Source organism: Gamsiella multidivaricata, assembly GCF_025024155.1.
Source record: "Gamsiella multidivaricata strain RSA 2152 chromosome Unknown BC939scaffold_6, whole genome shotgun sequence".
Lineage (NCBI taxonomy): Eukaryota > Fungi > Mortierellomycota > Mortierellomycetes > Mortierellales > Mortierellaceae > Gamsiella > Gamsiella multidivaricata.
Genome location: NW_026251714.1, coordinates 399,250 through 420,978, shown reverse-complemented (window position 1 = coordinate 420,978; position 21,729 = coordinate 399,250). Strand labels below are relative to the sequence as shown.

The window sequence follows — 21,729 nt, the reverse complement described above, 5'->3', positions numbered from 1 at the left end:
TTACCGTGCCCAGTAATCCTTGGAACAAGGTTAATGCCCTTGATTACACGCCGACAAGTTCTTTGCTGAACCTCGTTACGCTCGTGCCACTATCATTCGTCCCTTCACTCTCCTACTCTCTACTTCTTTCGATCCTTCGCTTGTAGCGTGGCCGCGCATAGAGACCGTTCAGTTCCATCCAGAAATCACACCTTCGCACTCCATTTTATTCAATACAGCATACCCAACGGTCCACCAGGATTTGTTCACACCAATCTTTCTATCAGCGTGGGCCTTGGTACTCGATCGCTACACCGCAACCATCTCTACGCCAAACTATCGATCTTATTTTTGCTGGCCCATATCTTACTCTAAAGCCATCTTATTCTCCCTTAACAGCTCCCCGTACCCTCCACACTTTTCATTGTCTTTCTGGCCTGTATCGTTCATCTTATATACCATGCGGTTCTCGAGGATAGCGTCGGCTATTCAGTGCACAGCATCATATATCTGCGTTCTTTTGACTCTTCAACACGTCGCATGCACTGCGAACAACCCGATCCCGGTACCATCTCGTCATTTAGACGGTCCAATAGTAGTGAATACGCCCTATTCCCAACGTCAGTCATGGCATGCACAGCATTCATCAAGTACCCCACACAACGTGCCAGAGTCATCGTTCGCAAGGAGACAGGAGACAGGGATCACACCGACAACAACAGCAGTAACGGTCCCCACTCCCTTTCCTACACTCAACCCACAACCAGCCACTGTCCTACCTCAAAATCAGCCCAATGCCTCGATGCGGATATTTCCTTATACCCCAAAGACTGGCGCCAACAATTCGTTATATCTCACTCCAAATGTCACATCTCGAGAAGGCCTGGTTGAGATCAGAGTCGGTGTATTGCTACCTTACTCTTTACCAAACAACCTCACTCAACAGCTAGCTTACAGGTACCTTATTTCTCAGCACCATCTAGCGAGCGTGAAGGGAGACAAAAAAAATTATATGTCATTTTGTGGCCGTGCTGTCAACGCTGCTTTTGATCCATACTGATGTTTGATTTGCAACGTGTACCGCTGCTATGCTAATAGTGGGACTTCAGCCATAAGGATGGCGGTGAGCGAGATCAACGAGAAGCGCCTGATCCCGGGAGCATATGTCACCTTAGTTTTGAAGGACTCTTTCAATGGACGGGACCCTGAAAACTCGGGAGCAGCACAGGCCATTTTCTCAACAGTGTCGCTGCTGCAGTCAGATGGCGGGGTATCAGGCGTCATTGGCGACGTTAGCAGCGCACTCACAGTACAGTCTGCGCTGTTGACCAGTCGTCTTGCTATCCCGCAGTGCTCTTATTCGGCTGGATCGAGTATGTGAACGTCTTTTTGCCAAGTAAAAAACGAAAATAATAATAATTAATCAACAGACTAGATGCTGTGTATGGTCGTTTGCTAATACCCAGGCCCTATTATTATTATTTTTTTAAGCACAATTATCAAGCAAGGACGACTACGGATATTTTTTCAGGACAATCCCAACAGAGTTGATGTTTGGACGCGTCATGATCGATTTCGTGGCTAATCGAGGATGGAGCACCGTCGCGGTGTTTTACACTGGAGACGCACTGGGATCAGAAAGTATGGATGGATGGATACTCTCGTTCTTGAACATGCATGTAGCGCAGATGACTTGTTATTCATCTCACGCCTTCTTTTTCTTACTCTTCCTTTCCAGTGATGGATAGCATTGCACAACAAGCGAGGAAAAAGAACATCTCGGTTGGTTTCAGACGCGCCTTTTGGGAGATGGGGACGTCCTCGGATGTGGGGCCGAGTCTGGATGCTTTAAAGGACTCAGGACAACGGGTTGTCTTGGTTGCGGCGGTTGGGATCCCCCAGGTTCGGTTGATAATGGAGGCAGTGTATGTGACCAGATGGATGGCAGTGAAAAACGCGCGTCTGTAGGCAAAGCGACGTGGCTTGGCGCGTTTGTACGGACAGTTCATCTAACGCGGCATCCCTGCTCTCTCCCTCTCTCTGTTATTCAAGTCGTAAAGGGCTGTTCTCAAAGGACTATGTCTGGCTGACCATTAACCAGGTGACAGAGCCTCTCTTGGACATGGAGGGCTCAACCTTGAAACCGATGGATCTGAACGGTTTGTTCATGTTTGACAACATGCTCCGTTTACGCGGGTATCCTCCGTACGAAGAGTTCCTGGATAGATGGGCAACATTGGATCCTGCTGAATATCCCTATGCTGGCGAAAGAGACATCTCGAGCAACGAAGCGTAAGTCTCGAAGCGTAGGAAGACTAGCATTGTCAAGGTGTAGATGTGTGTCTACACACATGGCTGACCAGCTCCAAACCACTTTTAGACAGGCATATTCGTGCATGATGGTCCTAGCGAACGGCTTCGCGAATGCTGTCAAGGGCAATTGGACGGCACTCCATCTGCTGGCCGCAGGAAAACTTGGTTACAAGCTAAAGCCGCTCAACATGAACACGAACTACACAGGGCCTGGAGGGCCGATGGTTTTTGACGAAATCGGCGACGTTATCTACGGGTAAGGATTCTGTACTATGCTACAGCTTGCTCTTGTGTGACGCTATCTATCGATGAGAATTAACGGGTTCTTTTTTTTTTTTTTTTTTTTTTTTTTCTGTAATTGCTCTAGCAACTTTATTCTCTACAACTTCCAAAAGGGTCGCGTCGTCGAGATCGGAACGTCCTATTCTGGTGTCCTTAATCTTTCCTCGCCGCCAATGTATTCTGATGGAACGTACCGCACGCCATCTGATACTGCACCCTTGCGAAGCTTGAATCCATCGTTTAGGTCCTCGATCGGCATAGTGATCATAGCCATTGCTAGCCTCGGCATCTTGTTCTCACTCATGACCATGGGGATCGTAGTTGTCTACAAGGACGTACAGGTCATCAAGGCCTCGAGGTATTGACGTCTTTTCTGGAGATCGGATATGGGAGCGAGTTTTTTTTTTTTTAAAAAAAAGTTGCAGCTAACTGAAACGATTCCCTTCTGCGCACATTTTCTGAATGCTTAGCCCATTATTCTGCTGCTTAGAGCTGTGGGGATTTATTTTTCTCTATTTTTCCGCCATCATGGGCTTGGACATACCGAATAGATTCGTGTGCATCGTTCGACCCTTTACTCTGAACGTAGGATTCATCCTCGTTGTGAGCAACATCGTAGCGAAGAACTTTCGTGTCTACAGGATCTTCCACAACATCTATGTGACCAAGCAGGTCATCAAAGACTCGCACTTGCTCAAAATCGTCGGCACCATCTTGATTTTTAACCTGGTATGTCAATATTGTCAGCTCCTCGCAGAAAAATTGGTTCACTGAATATATGAAAAGAGTCGAGTTGACTAACGGCTTTTATTTTCTCTGCCTAGACTATTATGTCGATTTGGTTCGTCAAGGCGCCACCGACTTTGGAGCAGATCATCATGGAGGACCTTACCACATATTGGGACTGCAATAGCCAAGCCGGAAACAACGCGCCGTTCTTTGCATTGTTGTTTGTGTACGATGCCGCTCTGCTTCTTCTGGCGACATATCTCGGCTACAAGAACAGGAATGTTGCCGCCAATTACAATGAGTGCAGACAGATCGCGTTTGTGGTTTAGTAAGTGCCATGGAAACAGAGCACGCAGGGCATTGGTGGTTATGATTGGCAAAATAATGCTTACCAAGGATCTTTTATTCTTTGGCGACTCTTCCTAGTAACATTCTCCTTTCAGGATGCATTGCGATGCCTACTGTGTTCCTGCCTCAGGATCAGTTCCTGACAAAGTTCTTTCTTACGAACATCGTTCTGCTCTTTGGGACGACCGTCTCGCTCATGTTCATGTTCCTTCCAAAACTCTGGAAGCTATTCTCGCAGATCGAGTACGCCAAACAGACCAGTTCGGATGGAGCGGAGGACAGCAGCTTTGACGGGTTGTTCAATAACCAGGGACCATGGCTCAATACTGTCAGTGGAAATGGAAACGGGGCCGGTAGCACTATCGGAGAATACCCGCCTGGTGCGAGGAAGGGTAGCATAGGTTCGATAGAGGATTCAAAAGCGGGCACACTGAAGGAAAGTCATCTGGGGTACATGGGTGTCAAGTTCCAAAACCGGTACCTGCCGTTTTTAGCGAGCTGGTGCATGAGACGCGTCATTCTCTTTCCAGCCGATAAGCACTTTACTGCATTCGAGACGGTCAGTATACTAACGGACGCGTAATGGAATGTGACATGGCGTTTCGTGAGTGATAATGGCTGACATTTCCCTGGGGTTTTTTATTATTGTATACAGGGAAGACCGGAGGCAGGGCGTACGTACACATACAAGGACGTGTCCATATACTCTCGAGAACCAGACAGCTACATCCTTCGCGTAATCGGTTGTGGTCGATTCAATTTTCTGCTGCAGGTCAAGGACGAGGAGCGTCTGTTGCACTGGCACAGTCTATTCGGGAACAAGCAGGGCAATACTTTTGCCTCTGTGAATGACGACAATGCCACTCTTATGCTGCCGGATGGAAACCTATCCGGTGACTTATTCCAGACGCGTAGTGAGCATGATCAGACACTTGGAATGGGATATTCGAGCCATGGCAGCAGGAACACATCCGATGGATCAAAATATGTGAGCGGCGATGAAGGGTGCTACTTTAGTCGTGCGACGCGTGGACCTTATGGTCTAGCGACGTCCGAGCTTCAACAGCATCGCCACACGGCTAGCTCGTATACCATGGTGACCTTCACGACGAGTCCATGTTCTAGTCTCCATGAAATAGAGCGGCCGTATGCTTTTATGGATTCACCGTCTCAACAAACGACTCTTGGTGTTTCAAGCGCCGATTCTGGTACTCCTGAACGTCCATTAATGGCAGGAAGAACCACCTTGACGCAATCCTCGCCTACGGACCATACGCATCCAAAATAGCCACAAGATAGAAAATGAAGTGGTTGATCATCAGCTGTACTTTACTATTGGCGATACAGGGCAGGAGAGAGACGGATCCTTTAAAGGGCCTTCATGACGGGCCTTCATCAGCAAATAAATGAGCTAGATTCGCGCTCTCGTACTTACTTAAAAATAACAGCATGTTGTATGCTTATTTATAGTGCGCCCAGTATTGGGTGGGGGGGTTGAGGGCATCAGAAAGGTTGAAACAATACAGTTGAGGAGGAGAAGAATAGGCCCTTGGTTAGGCTTGCGACACCAAGGCAGTGCTGTGCGTGGTCCATTTGGATGACCTGTAGCGCTAATTTACGGATGTCTGTGATAGGGTTGCACCTACTCTTGAGAAGGCGAGGACGAGTAACTGGGGTGGGATAGCAGCATCGCTGAGAAGCATTGAGCAGCTTGGGATAAGGAAGGGCAGCCAAGGTACGCGCGTTGTTGAGTTTCTGATATTTGATTTAAAACGGGAGGAATCACCTCTCCTTTCCTCCAATTGCTCTCTCTCCCACACCCCCCATACGCGCACACCTTCTTTTGCTTCTCCCCTCAAAGCTATGCTCGTCGCTGAAAAACAACAGACCCCCATCATGGCCACTATCAACCTCGACAACCTCAAGGCGCTCTCGGACAAGCACCCAAAGCCCGACGCTATCGTCTTCTCCTACGGCACTGCCGGTGTTCGTACCAAGTAAGACCTTCCTTCCCTCTGCACCTCTGTTGTGCGTATGTCATGTCATTCCAGCCTGATCAGCTATTCCTCAGGCCGAATTCGAATGTAGACAGGAGGATGCAATCAGTAAAGACTTTGCCTTTTGCATCACCACGACCCCATCACTCGCGCCAATCAGCACTTTAATGGATGGGGTTTAAGGATGCATTCGCACTCCAGGAGCCAAGGAGAGAACGAGGGACGCGAACTATGCGTATTTCAGGGGGGGGGGGGGGGGGGGGGGGGGGGGGAAGTAGCGGGAGTGGGGGATCATGCGGCATCAATGCTCTAGGTGTGCAGAACGGGGAGACCATCGTGAGAGCTGACCCCAATGCTTATTGTCATCTGCTGTCGCTAGGGCCAATCTCCTGGACTCCGTCATGTTCCGGCTCGGTATCTTGGCAGCCCTTCGCTCCAAGAAACTGGACGGCAAGGTTATTGGATGCATGGTCACTGCCTCGCACAACCCCGCTGAGGTATGAGGCTGTTTGCACGAGAACGCGCTCAAGACGAGGAGTACTGGTTTCCCCATGGAGACCGTTTTCAAGAACACGGCGCCATGACCCTCAAGCTGATGCATCTGGTTCTGAACTTTTTCTCACATTCGTAGGACAATGGCCTCAAACTGATTGACCCCCTGGGCGAGATGTTAGAGGGCAGCTGGGAGACCCATGCCACCGCACTCGCCAACGCTCCATCGAACGAACATTTGATCGACTATATCCACTCCATGGTCAGCTCCTTGAAGATCGACCTCACCAAGCCCGCTCACGTCGTCTTTGCACGCGATACCCGCCCAAGTGGTGAGGCCCTGGTCGCGGCCTTTGCTGATGGCCTCAAGGTGCTGGATGCCAAGGAAACGGATTATAGCATCCTTACCACCCCTCAGCTCCACTATATCGTCCGCTGTCTCAACACTGCCGGGACCCCTGAGGCATATGGCGAGCCAACCGCTGATGGTTACTATCAGAAGTTGGCCGCCGCCTTCAAGATTCTTGTTGAAGGCAAGACCAAGCTGTCGCCTCTCGTCTTGGATTGCGCCAACGGTGTTGGGGCTCCCAAGTTCAAGGAGTTTTTGCCCTACTTGGGCGACTCCCTTGCAGTTCAACTCGTCAATGATGATACCGATAACGCAAGCAAGCTGAACCTCAACGTGAGTTTACGACGGCCGCTGCTTGGGCTTTTGCCTCACATTTTTTCCTCTACATTCCTGAGATCTGACTAACCCTCGTCGCACTCTTGTTCTTTACAAAAACCTAGGCTGGAGCCGACTTTGTCAAGACCCAGCAGCGCGCCCCTGTTGGTCTCAAGCTGGCACCTCAGGAGCGTTACGCCTCCTTTGATGGCGATGCTGATCGCCTGGTCTACTACTACCAGGATGACGGTATGCCTCTATCTATTCGTGCCATGGATGTGAGAGCAAGTCAGTTCGGGTATCATGGCCACTAATGACGATTTCTATTTACGATCGAACTGTAGATGGCACCTTCAAGCTGTTGGATGGTGACAAAATTGCAGGACTCTCTGCCATGTACATCATCGATCTTGTCAAGGCAGCAGGCATCGACTCGATCTCGGTCGGTGTTGTCCAGACCGCATACGCTAACGGCGCATCCACACAATACCTTCGCAACAACTTGGTGCGTCCGCTGATTTTAATGTTGTCAATACTTAACGACCGATCTATGCCGTTCTTGTCGCTTACATGAACGCTTCCTGTCCTGGCTCACTTTTCATATATTTATAGAATGTGCCAGTCTCCTGCGTCCCGACTGGAGTCAAGCACCTGCACCATGAGGCCTTAAAGTACGACGTCGGAGTTTACTTTGAGGCAAACGGCCACGGCACTATTCTCTTCAGCCCTTCGGCTCTCAAGACCATTCACTCGGCCGAGGGTTCAAGCCCTGCTCAGGCTGTTGCCATCCGCTCCCTCCGTGCGCTTTCTGAGGTCATCAACCAGACTGTCGGCGATGCGTTCTCGGACCTGCTCTTGGTCGAGACCATTCTGACCCAGAGACAGTGGACCCCCAAGATTTGGGATCAGGCTTACACAGATTTGCCCAACCGCCTTGTCAAGGTCGTGGTCAAGGACCGCTCCATTTTCAAGACTGTCGATGCTGAGCGCAAGTTGGTCGAGCCTGCAGGACTCCAGGAGGCGATTGACGCGATCGTGCTCAAGTTCAGAGATGGCCGTTCCTTTGTCCGTCCCTCGGGCACTGAAGACGTGGTGCGCGTCTATGCCGAGGCTGCTACACGCCCTGAGACAGATGAGCTCGCCTTCAGGATCGGAGGATTGGTCTTTGACTACAACTCAAATGGCTCTGGAACTCGCCCTCGCGAATTCATCTAAGAGACCCTTTTGTTGATCCGCCTTCTCAATCAGCCCAACTCCCCTCCTTACCAACCCCTCATTTGTAGAATAGATCGAAGTCAACGGTACTGGTGCAGCGCCTTCAAATAAACAGCCGCAACCATTGATCTGACCACGGACGATGTGATAACAGCAAATAACAACATAAAGAATGCACCCGGTTCATTTTGTTCATGTTTATTGGCGAGGTACTGCATTGCCTGCCTCCGTTCTGGCGTTTCGCTGGCGAAAGGCACTGACACTGCCATCCATTTTGTTGTTGTGTGTATCGGTAGGTACGAACAAAGTTTAGGCGCCATATCCACGAATGTTCTCGGCAAAGGCCCACTCTGTCTCCACGGACATGGGCTCCGAAATCGTTACTCCCTGATCTGTGATCTTGGCCAGTTGGAACTAAGACCATGAAGAAAAGAACAGCAATGGGTTGTCAGCTTTCAGATCAGAAATGATAAACGTGCAGCTCGGATCTTGAAAAACGTGATTTGAGAGTGTCAAGATGTGTATTCCTACGTACCTTGTTCATGCTCCTGGCATCTCTGTAAAAGAGAACCTTCATGCTCTTCTTCAAAATTTCGACAGCATCCTCCTCTGAGATGTTGTCCTCGCCTCCACGCGTCTCGAGTTCCTTGCGCAAAATGGGCTGAGCGAGGTGAGATCCGAATCCAGTGGCGATCGATGCTGATTGGTAAGGCGTTCCCTTCAAATCAATGGCTCCCAAGAATCTAAAAGAAAAGAAAGATCAAACGAAACGTGAAAGAACGTTAGATGGCCCATCGCTTTCTTCCTTCTCCTGTGTTTTCCTGCGTAAAGCATTCAAACACCCGTTGCAATTGATCATGGGCTCCTGGGGCTTACCTCTCGCCCTTGTGAACACCTCCGAGCACAAATGTGTTCCAAAGAGGGTTCATCTTTGAGCGACGGTTGTACATGACACGCCAGAGATACTCATAAATGTTGGGAGTCGCTAACGTGTGGCCGTCGTCCGCGTTGTATTCCTTGATCCTATCAAAAAAGTTGCCCAATTTGAGGTTACAAAAACGAAATGGAGATCGATAAGTAAACGCGGTCAGGTCCTTCTCCTGCTGAGGTAGGCAAGCAAAACAAAGCGGCAGCTGCAGCGCGAGCTTGCTTACATTTGAGCGTCAAGGAGGTGCTTGACGTATTGAAAGTCGGAAATGTCTCCACTGGCGCCAATGACCGTGAAATCGGTGACCTTGTGCAACCTCTCCACATCACGGAAGCGAGCCAGAGATCCGTAGGATGCCAGGTTATCTGCAGCCATCATAACACCGCCCTTGTACTTGATTCCTAGCACTGACGTTCCTGTGACCACTGGCTGTCTATCATGTCAAGACAGTTCGTGATAAACCAATTAGTTTTCCCCGATAAAAGTCCAAATTACGCGCCTCGACATAGCCGAAGAAAGTCCTTTGATGTCCTTGTTTTTTTTTCTGCTTACTGGGTATGAGATGTAGGGTGGCCGTTAGAGTGGCCATAACCTGCGATTTGAGTGACACTGTGGGGCACCTTAGCAACATGGGATGCGACCGGGTAGGTGTTATAGTTGTCGACGTCCTCCGAGCGAGGGTTTCCCCAGTTTGTTGGGAAGTGGTCCATAGTGGTTCTTGTTTGCTGTGCGGTGAAGGAGCTGAGAGGGTGATTGACAACGAGTGGTGAAGAGGGTTTAGGGTAATGGGTACTGAATGTCAAAGGGCTGAAAGTGGAGGGGTGGAAGGGGACGCGTCACAGAACACGCCAGCACACGAACCAAGGGCCGCGTCTTCCAGAGATCAAAAAATTAGCCTGGTCAAGAAATGAGATACGTCATGGTATTGGAAACAGTCGCATCTCCCAAACACCCCTCACGCGCGGGAGAAGTGGTTTCCGCTGTGCAGCCGGCCCCGAGGTTCTCCACAACCGACCAGAACCCTGACTGACTGGTTCCTTTCTCACGCAGTCCTTTCCTTCCTTGCTCTTGTTCCCTCATCAACATACACCCACCCCCGCAGCTTCATACCCACACACTACAATGGGCGGCCCCAGGCTCGAGGTTTTCAAGGCATGGCAACACATACCTCCATCTGCTTAACATCAGCTCCTTATTCATTCTAGTTCTGTCATTCTTAACCAAGGGCTCTTTCCTTGACAATAGTTCGGTGTCTATATCTTCACACCAGTCATGTTCATGGTGTACTTTGGTAAAGACCGCCTTCCCTTCCACGTTTCTTGTCGACCATAGGGATTTACAATGTTTTACTGCTGGGTGGACGCTTGAGAAAGCACTGGATACCACATATCGGAACGACTGACTCTGTCCAACTGCGGAACCCACTGTTTTAGGCGCACCCGAGTTCTATGACAAGCATGTCCGTGGCGTAAGTCGGGACCCTATTTTGATAGAATCATTTGATGGATACAGCCGTACAATCGATACTCATGCTTCGTTTTTTTTTTTTTTTTTTTTTTTATCCCCTCTCTCATCTAATTAGTCAAAGTTCTGGCCTGCTCCCGAAGTTGTCAATGTAAGCGCCTTTTTCAACGTTCGGTATCATTTTTTTTAAGCGCACGTCCGAGTGTGGATTGTCGTCAATTGAATAACAAGTGCAACGGTTAACATCTCTTCTCTTTCATCAATTGTCCTGCGTCTTGCGTGTTCATCAGACACGAACCGGAATTGATAAGAAGGAATTGTTGTATGAGGTTGAGCGTTTAAAACAGGAACGTCTGGCACGCAAGGCTGCCCGCGAGGGTTTGGCTGATGACAAGAATGTCTAGTGAACACTGCGTTTTTTACTTTTTTCTCGTAAGATTGATTTCAATTGTAAATAAAGTATTGACAATTCGCTTGCAGAAAAACAACAGCAACCATGATTGCTGCTATCAAGAACGCATCGAGTGCTAAGAATCCATGCCTCGCGTGTGAAGTCCAGTTCGTTGTGTTTTTGCTATTGTCCGTTCATGTTATCCATCTATACGATCGCGTTTGACCGTTGGCCAGCGCACAAACATTTTGGTGCAACGATCGACGCGTCCAATTTATTCTCTTGCTCTTCGTCGTATAGGAAGGGGAATATTTTCACATCAGCGATACAAGGCATACAAGGTTTTTTGGGAAACGAAAACTGATAGGCAATTCGTTATCGGGAAACACCAAAGACAAGGAAGCCGATTAGGATACCCTCAATTTAAGAATCATGCCAGACGGAGCCGCTCCATGGGTTATTCCGAACAAGGATCAGCCCTCGGCTCCTGATTATTATTATCTCTTACGATAGTTCATCACGCCGAGTCTGTTCTTGCTGCCTAGCAGGCAGCGCATGGGGTATTTGCAGATCCAAAAATAGCTTATTTGGCGCGTTTACGAAGCGCGTCAATCGATACGAGCCCTCCGACGAATTCTACTATATTTCTTCCTTCCCTAGTTTTTGTCTCTCAATCACGTCGCTACTCCTCTTCTCCGCCTTCAAACAAATCATACAAAGGAGCTGTTCGTGTTATCAAGACTGGCCATGAGAGTAGCATATTCACCATAGAAAAACGATACAAACGACCTCAATCTTGGGTTTATTTTGCAATGAGTGAGGCGTTCATAAACGATAAAAAAAGTCAATCCTGGAACATTTTGCACGCTCAACAGTAAGAAATTAAGGCGCAGGAGCAGGAGCAGAAGCAGGAGCAGGAGCAGGAGCAGGAGCAGGAGCAGGAGCAGGAGCAGGAGCAGGAGCAGGAGCAGGAGTAGGAGCAGGAGCAGGAGCAGGAGCGGCCGCTGCTGAAGAACTTTCCGCTTGTTTGTTTCCTCCGCGCGCACTCCCGCGACCACGGCCTCGTCGTCCACTGCGCTCATGACCACCCTGACTATTTGTTCCCGTTTTAGTCTCTGTTGGAGCAGCAGTCGCGGATGATGAAGCAACCGACTCGGCTGGAGGTGTGGGTCCAGCTCGCGCGTTTTGTACATGGTGATGGTTTGCTCCAACATGACCACCTCGATGGCCTCCTCGTGAAGCAAATCCTTGGGGTCTTGGGCCAAAATTGTTATTGTTGTTGGTGTTGTTATTGCCAGGATGCGTCTGATCCTGGGGTCCGTTCACTTGAGGAGGGCGAGGGTTGCGATGAACGCCTCGCTGGTGACCGTGACCACCGCGACCATGCTGTTGCTGAATGTGCCCTTGCTCCCGCCAAGCTTGTGATGCACGGGACCGCTGCTGTTGCTGTTGCTGCTGTTGCTGCGGCTGTTGAGGAGATGGGGAAGATCGAAGATGCTCCAGCAGAGCTGCCGCCTGTGATCCTGCGGCTGGGAGGACAGGGGCGGCGGCAATTGGGAACGGGGCGTCATGGTCACCGCTGGCTGATGCACCTATACCTTCATTCTCGGGCTGAACATTCTTGTGCAAAAGGCCGAGTAAAATCGCCGAAATGTCCTCCGCACCAGGCCTGTTGTTTTCAGAGTTGGGTCGAACAGCAATCTGAGGAGTGGGTCGAGGGCGAGGGTGGAAGCCGAGACTTTGGTTCGTACTGGCCCGCTCAGGATAAGGAGTCGGTGCTTGATCCGGGGTTTTGCCTCCATTATTAACCCTGGGCTGACGGGCTCCGTGCTTGGGCCTTTGGTTGTCGGCTGCTGGTGGTACGCCCAAGATTTCCCAGCCATGGGGTTTGTTATCGACTTGGGCCTTTTGTTGGTTAGGGTTCTGCTTGGGATGAATCGCAGCTGGTTTTGAACGAGATGGGGTAGTTGGCGTTGCTAACGGCTGCTTCGGGTTGCACTGAGGGTTGGAGAGATTCAAGATTGATTGCGGTCCCACAGTCATACCACGATACATCGAGCATCTTCCACCTAGGTCCATTCCACTCATGAACTTGTCATCAAAAACGACCTCGACCTCCAGTCGATCAATCCCTACAACAGTGCCCTTAGCTCCAATGGGAACCGTTCCAGAATCCTGGACGAAGACGACCCGGTCGCCGAGCTGGAAGGTCTGATCCGGCAATAAGGTCGCAGCATGGCTGGGCTTTAGCATGGTGTGTCGCGCGAGGTTCTTGACAATGACATGCTTCATCCCAGGTCTGTTCTCCACGTAAGCGTCGGCTGCCCTCTCCACTAGGGCAATTGTATCCTATAACGACAAAGGCGACACAAAGGATCCGATCAATATACCTCTTATAATAACATAATAACCCTAACGACCATCCTCAACGTGGGCGGATAGGGATTCTCACCTTATCAAGCTGCTGGGCATCCAGATCGACGCGCTCAAAATCCTTGACCTTGGATTTTTTCAACCAGTCTTCGACTCTCTTGATCTTCTCCGTGCTGTCGCCGTTGGGATACATCTCCTCAGCAATGTAAAAATCAGACCGTGCTTTCCTTTCAAGTCCGTCAAAGAACTCAGGGAACTGCTGCTTGTACTCCTGAAGCAATGCCACTGCCTTTTGACTGAACTCCCACCCGCTATCGGTCTTGCGAGTGTAGCCAAGAACTTTTTGCTTTTTACCCTCGAACTTGAGGTTGAGGCCCAGGTTGACACGTCGATCCGTCGACCGATATACGACATGGAGAGAGGACGTCAGCTTACTCAAAATGAGAGTTGAAATTCCGACCTTCTTACTCACCACGTAAGATGGCAGGTATACAGAGCCAGACAGCGCCTCCTTCACAATTTTGTGGCCAAATGTTGGTTCACCCTTAGAGTCATTTGGGATCTGATAAAATAAAGAGGAGTAGAGTTGTTAGACAGAGTTATGAGATAAGGAGTATAATATGGATGCAGTAGGTGGCTGTTGAACTTACAGCAACTCGCAAAGCCAGGGCATTGTCCGAGTGCGCAATGACTTGAGCAGGGCATCCATAATGTCCATGACCCAAGAAAAAGACTTGTGAGTCAATAGGAAAGTCCTCGTTCAGGGGCTTTGGGGCCTCCTCCATTGTCCTGGTATCAGGGTGCTTAACAGTATCCACGACTGTTTGGATAGCAAACTCCTGCTCCTCTCCAGGCTTGCAGAAATCTTTAACCAACGCGCCGTTCATCTCCCGTCTAAGTCCTTTTAGCAACAGGACCTGTGCGGTGAACTCCATGTCTCCGATAACAACTCCAAATCGCTTGTTATACAGCGTCTCGATCTTGTCGGCACGCTTCCTCCAGGTTTCGAATGTGTTGGTGCGATGTGGGGTCTTTATGACGACCTTGTTTCTGCCCTGGACTTGCAGCTCATATTTGAACATTTCGTCCGAGATCGATGATATAATACCCTCCTTCAAGAAAGGCCAGCCAACATAGATCCTTTTGCCGATCTTAGATAGAGCGAGCGCTTCCGGCTTCACATCTTCGAATCTGTTAACAATGTTGACCACCATGGTCTCATTTCGAGAAGCCGCCTGGAACACCTGGACACCATGGAATCCGAGATTGCCGGAGTGCTTGATAGTGTGCATCGAAGGAAATCCAAAGAGCAGATCTGCACCCTTAAATGCTCCTTCGCAAAGTCCCTTTCTCAACGATGAGACACCCTCGATGATCGGCAAATGGAATGTAGCCATCTTGCACTTGCAATCGTTGATGTCGGGGAAGGAAGTCGGCAAAGGTGATGGATAGGTCTCGTTCAGGCTTTCATCGCGCGTAAACACTGTGCTCTCGCCACTGCTGTTTCTCTCGGCCTCCTCCTTTGTAAGCAAATGCTCCTGGCCTAGGTAGCATGAAGGTATATGTACATATCAGATATCTGGCGTTATAAGAATTCAGTACGGCGAAAAAAGGCGAGTGAATTTGCGTACCCTTCATGGCTTTCAGCAGTCTATCCTGGTCGATGAACGGGATTTTGACAATGGCCTCCCAGTCTTGCTTCTTGCCATTCATGTCCAGATCAAAGTCTTTGGGATAAAAGTCCTTGATCGGCGACGATTCTTTAATGATCAAGTCCTAGTTGACGGTAATGCACATAGTTAGGACACTGCACAACACCACAAGCATATAGTAATTCCAAGAATCAAGTCTCGAATGTGCATAGGGCATACCCAATACGCCTGAGGAATGTGCTGTTTACTGGCCTCAGGCAGCACTCCCATAAGCTGTTCGTATGGCTTAAAAGGCTCACCCAGCTCAAACGGCAGCTTGAACTCATCGATTTTCACCAAGTCTATATTTGTTACATCAGTGACAAGTTAGAGCATGTCCTTTGATAGAAAGCAACAGCTTTGCACTCGCTTCAAACGCATTACCTGATATCTTAGGTGCATAATGATATGGATAGAACCATGCCCAAGAGGCAACTCCTCTGTAATAATAATACAAAACCCACTGCAGGCCCTCGACGTATTTGAAGGCCATCTGGCGAATTTCCTCTGGCGTCTCGAGCTCCGGTTTCGCCTATACGGGAAAGCGATTTTATAGCCCTATTAGCATTGAGAATAAACAAGAGATTGCAAAACAGTATTGGCAGATACGGTACATACCAAATAGTATTCCTTCTTCCACTGCAAGAATCGTTCCTGGTACACACTCTTGGCTTTCTCGTCTCGGAGTTTTTCGTTCTCGACAACATCCTCGACCACCATAGCTTGATCATACTTGCGCATGATTCGCGCTCTAGCCTCCTGCGACTCGACATCTTCCTCGTCTTCCTCCTCGTCAAACTCAATAAATAGATGCTGCTGGCCATCAGGAGTCGTCTCAGTGCCGTGCCGGATTTCAATTGCAGAAGCGATCCGCTTCACAAAGCTCCTATCACTAGAATTGAGCGTTGTTGGGAAATCAAGGATTTCTTTGCGTTCCAGTACAAAATCCTTGATCTGATCGTATAGATCTTTTTGTCTTTTCGTCATCACTATAACATAGTGGAGGAGTAGGGGTTAATGTCTTTGTCTTTGTCAACTGGCTGTACTTACACGATATCCAGATAGGAGCCGAATGAAGCATCACATACCAATTTCGTTGGCATGTTCTACAGGCTTGCCCATGCGCATGCCTTGTCTGTGCTTTCCGTTGCTCTTCTGACTAGAGTTGGACACAATGAGCAATTCTGCCATCTTTCCTCCGATGTACTTCAGATCGTCGCATTCTGACTCAAAGGCCTCGTGCTCAACAACCTCGGACAGCTCATGGAACATGGCCTCGACGCGCTTCGGGTCTAAGGTACCCGAGTCCTGGAAGTAACCGCCCAGTTGTGGCAATAGTTTCTTATAGATGTTAAAGAGCAGACTGAGGGCACCTTCGGCAATATGTAGGTTTGGCAAATGTGGCAGGAAATCGTTTCCGACGAACAGACACATGAGAACAAAATCGTCGATGATTCGTTCCAGATCGTATGGGAAGGGTAGTGTTTCCTGCAGACTACTGAACTCCAGATCAAGGTATTCTCGCAATAGCGATAGGTGCATCAGGAAGAAATTTTGCGTATCAATGCCCCTGGAGGTCAGTGAAATGAGAAGTATGAAGGGAGGTTAGATCGCCAAATTCGTACAGGCCGCAATGTCTGTGTGCTACAGCCGATTCCGTGTGTAAATCAACCTAGGAAACAAATGTGCGCCTACCCTTTCTTCTTGTTAGTCCTTCCAAAAGTGACCTCTTCACGTAAGAGTGCGAAATGGGGTTCGTGGCTAAGCAGGCCCAGCATAATGAGATCGGCATCAAGTCCGTAGAGACAGTGACGTGTGTTGGGGTTGTAGTTCTCCTGGGCCTTCGACAGGCGAATATATTCCATGATCTTGTGCTCGCCCTCTCCGGGCACTTCGTGCCCTGATAGAATGACCTTGACATTGCGCCAGTTGGCATCCTCGGTGATCTTCTTGGAAATAAAATAGTTCAATTGTGCCGACAGTCTCTTCATGAATGGCGTTCCTATAAGACGATGCAATTGCATAATGAAGAAAATGTTGATCAGCGTTGTCCACAATAGTCAAGACCAGCTTAAAATTAGATCAATGTCTGATCCGGAACTCTTTGAATAAAATCCTGTCCTACCTGGTGTGATACAATTTCGGTCGAATTGTTCTTCTTCCGGAAGTTCTTCTCCCTTGGCAATGGCTTTTCGCTTGGCATCCTCGGCGTCCTTGGCAGTACGGAATCGTCGTGAACGTTGCTGGTTCATCTTGGCACGGGGTGCGACACCTAAGGTCGCATATATAAAGCCATGGACATGAAATAGGTCAGTGGTGTTCCTGAGACCCTGTCATATCGGGTACTGCGCCTCGTTGTCCAATGCAGCAGCAGATTAAAACAGATGAAGCGCCATGAATGAAGACTGTACCATCGACGGCCATGAAAAAGACCTTTTGTGGCCTGATCTTCAAAAATAGGTGGTCGATGTAATTGAAAATGGCCAGGAAGATCTTGTCTTCCGAAAGGCGGAAGTGAGCGTCGGTGTCGTTGGGTAGTGAACAGTTATGGATGATTCCATTCATGTCCAGGTAAAGATTGTCTATTCCACATCAAGGAGGTGTAGCGGATTCGATTAATAAAAAGATCAGACAGGACAAGGCGTGTTCCACATAAAAGTAGTCAATACCAGGACCTGATATAGAATTTGCTACTCCAAGTCCAACATAACAAAAAAAAACTACTTACCAAACTCTGGAATAGCATTCTCAGTGATCAGCTGCGAACATAGAGGATATCTCTCGCTGTGTTCACGGAGTAATGAAAAAGTGTACAGCAGACGCAGCGTCGTGATTAGTGTCGTACTTGTAGAGCAATAAGCGCGCCCCTAAGACTGCACGAATCTTCGATTACCCCATCCATCGGAAGAACTTTGGCACTCCCATGTCGTCTCTTTCTCTTATTTATACGTTCAGAGAGATTGTTGTTCGGTGGCAGTAAAGAAGACTGAGGTGAATGTGATGAGGATGAACTGCGGCGGGTGGAAACTGAAAGATGAAACGAGCACCACATGGATTCCAACGACGAATTACCCTTGAACCGCGCGTGATGACCCTTAAGGCAAAAGTGGGTCTTCCTTCTGCACCCCTGCATGGAGAAAGAGCATAGCAGGAACGCGTTTTCAGTCAACACTGCTTGTGTTGGGAGTGCTTTATTGTTTCAACATTTGCATAGTAACAAAAAAAGGCGAAGCAGAAGACTGTAGAGCCACATTGCGACATAAATATCCTTTTGATATACGTGGTTTAAAGAGGAATTGAAGGCTAAGCGTCCACCCTCACGCCTTTGTGGAGGAAGCAATCCTCTCAACTTGACTGATCGATTCTCCAGTATTTTGGACTGAAGATTGGAATCCTGGAGACCGGCATTGATCTTCTCCATCAGATAGGTGGCCAGCTTGCTCTGCTCACGTTCACGAGCTTAGGTCTCGTAGCGGATCCAAGAGTCAAGGACAGACCTGACCTCGTCCGTAAAGGCGGTCTTCTGCTTGGTGACGCCACCAACATCCTTCATCTGGCCGACCTGGCCAATCGCTCCTCGACAGCGGCCTTATGGTCGGCGCGGACCTTTTGAGAGATATTGCGGATCTTGCTGAAAAGTCATCGGCCCACTTATTGAAGGGCCCGCAAGCAGCCTTGATGATACCACCAAATGTGGCAGCGAAGGCCAGTAAGACCAGAGATTCCTGATTAAAGATGTAGATTTCCTTAGAGATCAAGTAGGTGGAAGAGCCGGTGAGGGCGGTGACATAACTGGTCTTGGAGATCAAAGAGTTTCCGGGGAGTGAATCCATGGTGATGAGGAACCTTTGCTCGGGAGATACCTGTTTTTCTAATGATCACAACCAAACCCCCTGTAAGTTCCGATATACTCGCCGTATGTGATTATTCAATAAGTATTTGTCACTTGATCGGTTTTTTGATGGTGGTTTGGCCAGCACTATCTATTATTGCCTCGCTGGATCAATTGTGGTAATCTCAATTAAGTGTTGTGGCCACCACTGAACAGAATAAAACGATGCAAACCTTCTGAAGTAGAGGTAGTCATATGGCGAGCACTATGGGGTTGATAGTGGCAATAATGGTGGATTGTAAACTTCAACGGCCGTCGCTCTGAACCATGCTTGCCAACGCGAAAACGACGGAGTGGAATTGTGTATACTTACACAGTGAATGCGACGGAGTGTTGAGCATTCAACAGAGGACGCACCGCGGTGACTAGCGAGCGTATCAAACAAAATGGAAATGGGTATTATAGTTGTGTTCCTGAGGCTATAGGTGTGGCACTCTTATGCGTCTCGCTCTTGAGCTGGGTTGAATGTCCTGGTCAACTGATGCGCCTTGCGGCCCAAAAAAATAGCTTTCAGTCTTTACCTTAAGAATCCTTGGTCAAAAGTCGGAGAGTCATGGTGTGCGGTCGAGGAGGTGAATACATAGTCAAAGCAGACATGAAAATAATGAACGCGCAGAAAGATAACGCCCCTCAAGTACTGTTTCTTTCAGATATGTATGTGGTGATCCCAAAGAGGAGTCTCCACCTTCACTGCGACCTAAACCTCATAAACACTTGAATCAACCATGGCAGACCGTCAGAACCGTGTGGGATCAAAGATCGGAAGTGCCGGTGTGGCCGGTGCTTCTGAAAGCAATGTCGACAGGAGAGAGCGCCTTCGCAAGCTGGCATTGGAGACCATCGGTCAGTCCGTCGTTGCATTCTAGTTTGCCATGCTCTTACCATCGTATTTCGATATCTGTCTCTAACCTACCGCTTGAATACATATCCTATAGACCTGGCCAAAGACCCTTACTTTATGAGAAACCATCTTGGATCATATGAATGTAAACTGTGTCTAACGCTACACACCAATGAGGGATCCTATCTTGCCCATACACAGGGAAAAAAGCATCAGACCAATCTCGGTCGCAGAGCTGCCAAGGATGCTATGGAAAAGCCCGACAGCATGGCACCGCTCACGGCCCAACAACAGCAGGCGCTTAAAACAGGAGCTAATGCGGCTCCAGCATTCAAACGCAACATCATCAAGATCGGTCGCCCTGGGTACAAGGTCACCAAAGTCAGGGATCCAGTCTCTCGTCAGGTCGGCATGTTGTTTGAGATTGCATATCCAGAAATCGCTCAAGGAGTCGAACCTCGGTACAGATTCATGTCATCATATGAACAGCAGGTCCAGGCACCCAACAAGGCATATCAATATTTGGTCGTTGCTGCGGAGCCATACGAGACTATTGCGTTCAAGATCCAGAGCAGGGACATCGACAGAGCCGAGGAGAAGCTGTGGAGTCATTGGGATGTCGACCAAAAGATGTACACGCTTCAATTCTTCTTCAAGAACGACCAGCGAATGCTCAGCTCAAGTCGAATGGAGAACGCTCCAGGATACAGCGCACCAGGAACACAGATGGCCAACCCATTGAACCCATTCCACGCACCCATGCGGACGGCAGCATAATTAGCGCTCTCAGGACAATCCAACAACGGAATAAATTCAATGATTTCAAGAGTCATTTGTATTGAAAAGAGAGGAGACGTGAGAGAGTGCAAACGACAAAGTGGGAATGATTTGAGCACCATAGCCTCGACGTCCTATGCTTCATCCTCTTCCTCGTCACCCTCACGGAATCGAGGGTTTGCTTTCGAGCGCTGCTGTTCGTCCTCATCTTCATCATCATCTCTCGCCCTCTTTGATGATTCTATGTGGCGCCATTCAATGATAAAAAAATAAAATAAAATAATAATGTTAGCATTGATGTCCAGCATTGCGCGACTGCACCAAGTGTAGACAAAAGATGTAGATGAAAATCATGATTACCCTCTTTTCTGTCCTTGTAATCGAGGTTGGCACCCTCAGGGATCGTTGTAATGGCTTCGTAATTGGCCTTTTGTTCTCTCTCACGTTCTGCCTCCTGTCTTGCCCTAACATGGCCCCAGCCTCCACGGCCCGCATCAAATTCCATGCGATACTCGTCACGGACCTGACCGCCGCTCCTGCCACGACCAAACTGTCGACCCTCTCTGTATCCATGATCGAGATCTGAGCGCACAATACGCTCGTCCAACTTTGAGCTATTGATATACTTCATGCAATCCAATGCATCAGCATGATGGTAGTATCTAGAAACAGATCAAATAAGCAAGTATATTAGAGACTCAAGCGCAGCAATCGGTAAATGCGTCTTGAAATAATAAAGAAGCAAACAAAAATCGCATACTCGACAAAGCAGAATCCACAGGGTGTCTTTTGGTTGCGATCCAGTCCCATAATGATACGCTTGATCTCACCGCATTTTGAAAAGAGCTCATAGATTTGCTCCTCCGTTGTGTAGAATGAAAGGTTTCCGACGTAGAGCGTTGTGGAGTTGGCGAGGTCCTGTGCCAGTTGGTTGGAAGTACCCTGATACTGCTGGTCCTTGTAAGCCGAAGGAACCGAAAGCGATTGAACAATTGAGGCCTATTAATGGAAGAAAAGAGGTAAATATATGTCAATTTTTGGCGCTGGCAACGGCTAGACCAAGAGCAGCCCTCCTGTCTTCGGTGTGCTCCGCTCATGTCGTAAAGGCTAGGTCGTATTAGTGAAGCTGACAGCGCCTATCCATGTCCCTCGTAAGGTATCATCCCGTGTGTGGTTTATCTCGGATAAGGCAGGGTATTCTTTCGTATCTTGATTACCATTACGAATAACGGTGGTGCTGACGATGGTGGTATTCGAGATGTCTTCCTCCTTCGCGCGCGTTGTCTACCATGTCTCATGCAGTGCGAGGGTGATGTGACTGCGATGTGGCTTTCAGCTTGAACCTGAACATTG

At 48.8% G+C, this 21,729-nt stretch overlaps 9 protein-coding genes across 9 annotated transcripts; 5 read left to right on the top strand and 4 right to left on the bottom strand.

Moving 5' to 3' along the window:
* Window positions 1-781: 781 nt before the first annotated feature.
* BC939DRAFT_392371 (periplasmic binding protein-like I) lies at window positions 782-2,275 on the top strand (the record flags this gene model as incomplete). Its single annotated transcript, XM_051552025.1, has 5 exons — window positions 782-936; window positions 1,078-1,352; window positions 1,471-1,620; window positions 1,718-1,904; window positions 2,032-2,275. 5 exons carry the CDS (start codon window positions 782-784, stop codon window positions 2,273-2,275), a joined length of 1,011 nt encoding a protein of 336 aa, XP_051416467.1.
* Window positions 2,276-3,362: 1,087 nt separating this feature from the next.
* On the top strand, window positions 3,363-5,064 carry BC939DRAFT_438718 (uncharacterized protein). The gene is made up of 3 exons (XM_051553872.1): window positions 3,363-3,631; window positions 3,730-4,210; window positions 4,307-5,064. Exons 1-3 carry the CDS (start codon window positions 3,405-3,407, stop codon window positions 4,937-4,939), a joined length of 1,341 nt encoding a protein of 446 aa, XP_051416466.1. The 5' UTR covers window positions 3,363-3,404; the 3' UTR covers window positions 4,940-5,064.
* A 372-nt stretch (window positions 5,065-5,436) lies between these two features.
* Window positions 5,437-8,200, top strand: BC939DRAFT_438717 (Phosphoacetylglucosamine mutase). Its single transcript, XM_051553871.1, has 6 exons — window positions 5,437-5,648; window positions 6,028-6,145; window positions 6,280-6,822; window positions 6,930-7,053; window positions 7,149-7,309; window positions 7,417-8,200. The coding sequence occupies exons 1-6, from the start codon at window positions 5,515-5,517 to the stop codon at window positions 8,017-8,019; spliced, it is 1,683 nt and encodes a 560-aa protein (XP_051416465.1). The 5' UTR covers window positions 5,437-5,514; the 3' UTR covers window positions 8,020-8,200.
* BC939DRAFT_419592 (nucleophile aminohydrolase) lies at window positions 8,195-9,787 on the bottom strand. Its single transcript, XM_051553061.1, has 5 exons — window positions 9,500-9,787; window positions 9,174-9,380; window positions 8,896-9,042; window positions 8,555-8,762; window positions 8,195-8,433 (listed from the first exon to the last, which is right to left on the bottom strand). The coding sequence occupies exons 1-5, from the start codon at window positions 9,655-9,657 to the stop codon at window positions 8,329-8,331; spliced, it is 825 nt and encodes a 274-aa protein (XP_051416464.1). The 5' UTR covers window positions 9,658-9,787; the 3' UTR covers window positions 8,195-8,328.
* Window positions 9,788-9,924: 137 nt separating this feature from the next.
* On the top strand, window positions 9,925-10,928 carry BC939DRAFT_438713 (uncharacterized protein). Its single transcript, XM_051553870.1, has 5 exons — window positions 9,925-10,099; window positions 10,193-10,238; window positions 10,381-10,415; window positions 10,530-10,562; window positions 10,702-10,928. The coding sequence occupies exons 1-5, from the start codon at window positions 10,070-10,072 to the stop codon at window positions 10,813-10,815; spliced, it is 258 nt and encodes an 85-aa protein (XP_051416463.1). The 5' UTR covers window positions 9,925-10,069; the 3' UTR covers window positions 10,816-10,928.
* A 756-nt stretch (window positions 10,929-11,684) lies between these two features.
* BC939DRAFT_483049 (XRN 5'-3' exonuclease N-terminus-domain-containing protein) lies at window positions 11,685-17,791 on the bottom strand (the record flags this gene model as incomplete). Its single annotated transcript, XM_051559161.1, has 15 exons — window positions 11,685-12,269; window positions 12,623-12,725; window positions 12,802-13,151; window positions 13,255-13,737; window positions 13,826-14,718; window positions 14,807-14,951; window positions 15,047-15,168; window positions 15,251-15,398; window positions 15,485-15,820; window positions 15,977-16,436; window positions 16,562-16,868; window positions 16,992-17,138; window positions 17,278-17,448; window positions 17,595-17,650; window positions 17,760-17,791. 15 exons carry the CDS (start codon window positions 17,789-17,791, stop codon window positions 11,685-11,687), a joined length of 4,338 nt encoding a protein of 1,445 aa, XP_051416462.1.
* A 147-nt stretch (window positions 17,792-17,938) lies between these two features.
* BC939DRAFT_438708 (uncharacterized protein) lies at window positions 17,939-19,322 on the bottom strand. Its single transcript, XM_051553869.1, has 4 exons — window positions 19,280-19,322; window positions 19,072-19,123; window positions 18,932-18,963; window positions 17,939-18,737 (listed from the first exon to the last, which is right to left on the bottom strand). Exons 3-4 carry the CDS (start codon window positions 18,951-18,953, stop codon window positions 18,352-18,354), a joined length of 408 nt encoding a protein of 135 aa, XP_051416461.1. The 5' UTR covers window positions 18,954-18,963; window positions 19,072-19,123; window positions 19,280-19,322; the 3' UTR covers window positions 17,939-18,351.
* Window positions 19,323-19,483: 161 nt separating this feature from the next.
* Window positions 19,484-20,376, top strand: BC939DRAFT_392537 (uncharacterized protein; the record flags this gene model as incomplete). The annotated part of the gene is made up of 2 exons (XM_051552031.1): window positions 19,484-19,601; window positions 19,694-20,376. The coding sequence occupies 2 exons, from the start codon at window positions 19,484-19,486 to the stop codon at window positions 20,374-20,376; spliced, it is 801 nt and encodes a 266-aa protein (XP_051416460.1).
* A 241-nt stretch (window positions 20,377-20,617) lies between these two features.
* BC939DRAFT_392524 (uncharacterized protein) lies at window positions 20,618-21,291 on the bottom strand (the record flags this gene model as incomplete). The annotated part of the gene is made up of 2 exons (XM_051552029.1): window positions 20,618-21,038; window positions 21,137-21,291. Coding segments are annotated over 2 exons (576 nt in total), but the record flags the coding sequence as incomplete, so codon positions are not given.
* Between the last annotated feature and the right edge of the window lie 438 nt (window positions 21,292-21,729).

Excerpts from the sequence above, each read along its gene's own strand:
- BC939DRAFT_419592 (XM_051553061.1), bottom strand. The coding sequence starts at position 9,657 with ATGGACCACTTCCCAACAAACTGGGGAAACCCTCGCTCGGAGGACGTC. Across the intron at positions 9,043-9,173 it reads CACCTCCTTGACGCTCAAAT|GATCAAGGAATACAACGCGG; the intron begins GTAAGCAAGCTC and ends CTTTTTTGATAG. Across the intron at positions 8,763-8,895 it reads GGTGTTCACAAGGGCGAGAG|ATTCTTGGGAGCCATTGATT; the intron begins GTAAGCCCCAGG and ends CTTTTCTTTTAG.
- BC939DRAFT_438717 (XM_051553871.1), top strand. The coding sequence starts at position 5,515 with ATGCTCGTCGCTGAAAAACAACAGACCCCCATCATGGCCACTATCAAC. Across the intron at positions 7,054-7,148 it reads CTACTACTACCAGGATGACG|ATGGCACCTTCAAGCTGTTG; the intron begins GTATGCCTCTAT and ends ATCGAACTGTAG. Across the intron at positions 7,310-7,416 it reads AATACCTTCGCAACAACTTG|AATGTGCCAGTCTCCTGCGT; the intron begins GTGCGTCCGCTG and ends ATATATTTATAG.
- BC939DRAFT_438713 (XM_051553870.1), top strand. The coding sequence starts at position 10,070 with ATGGGCGGCCCCAGGCTCGAGGTTTTCAAG. Across the intron at positions 10,239-10,380 it reads CATGTTCATGGTGTACTTTG|GCGCACCCGAGTTCTATGAC; the intron begins GTAAAGACCGCC and ends CCACTGTTTTAG. Across the intron at positions 10,416-10,529 it reads ATGACAAGCATGTCCGTGGC|TCAAAGTTCTGGCCTGCTCC; the intron begins GTAAGTCGGGAC and ends TCATCTAATTAG.
- BC939DRAFT_438708 (XM_051553869.1), bottom strand. The coding sequence starts at position 18,953 with ATGACTACCTCTACTTCAGAAG. Across the intron at positions 18,738-18,931 it reads GACTACCTCTACTTCAGAAG|AAAAACAGGTATCTCCCGAG; the intron begins GTTTGCATCGTT and ends TGTGATCATTAG.
- BC939DRAFT_438718 (XM_051553872.1), top strand. The coding sequence starts at position 3,405 with ATGTCGATTTGGTTCGTCAAGGCGCCACCGACTTTGGAGCAGATCATC. Across the intron at positions 3,632-3,729 it reads CAGATCGCGTTTGTGGTTTA|TAACATTCTCCTTTCAGGAT; the intron begins GTAAGTGCCATG and ends GACTCTTCCTAG. Across the intron at positions 4,211-4,306 it reads ACTTTACTGCATTCGAGACG|GGAAGACCGGAGGCAGGGCG; the intron begins GTCAGTATACTA and ends TATTGTATACAG.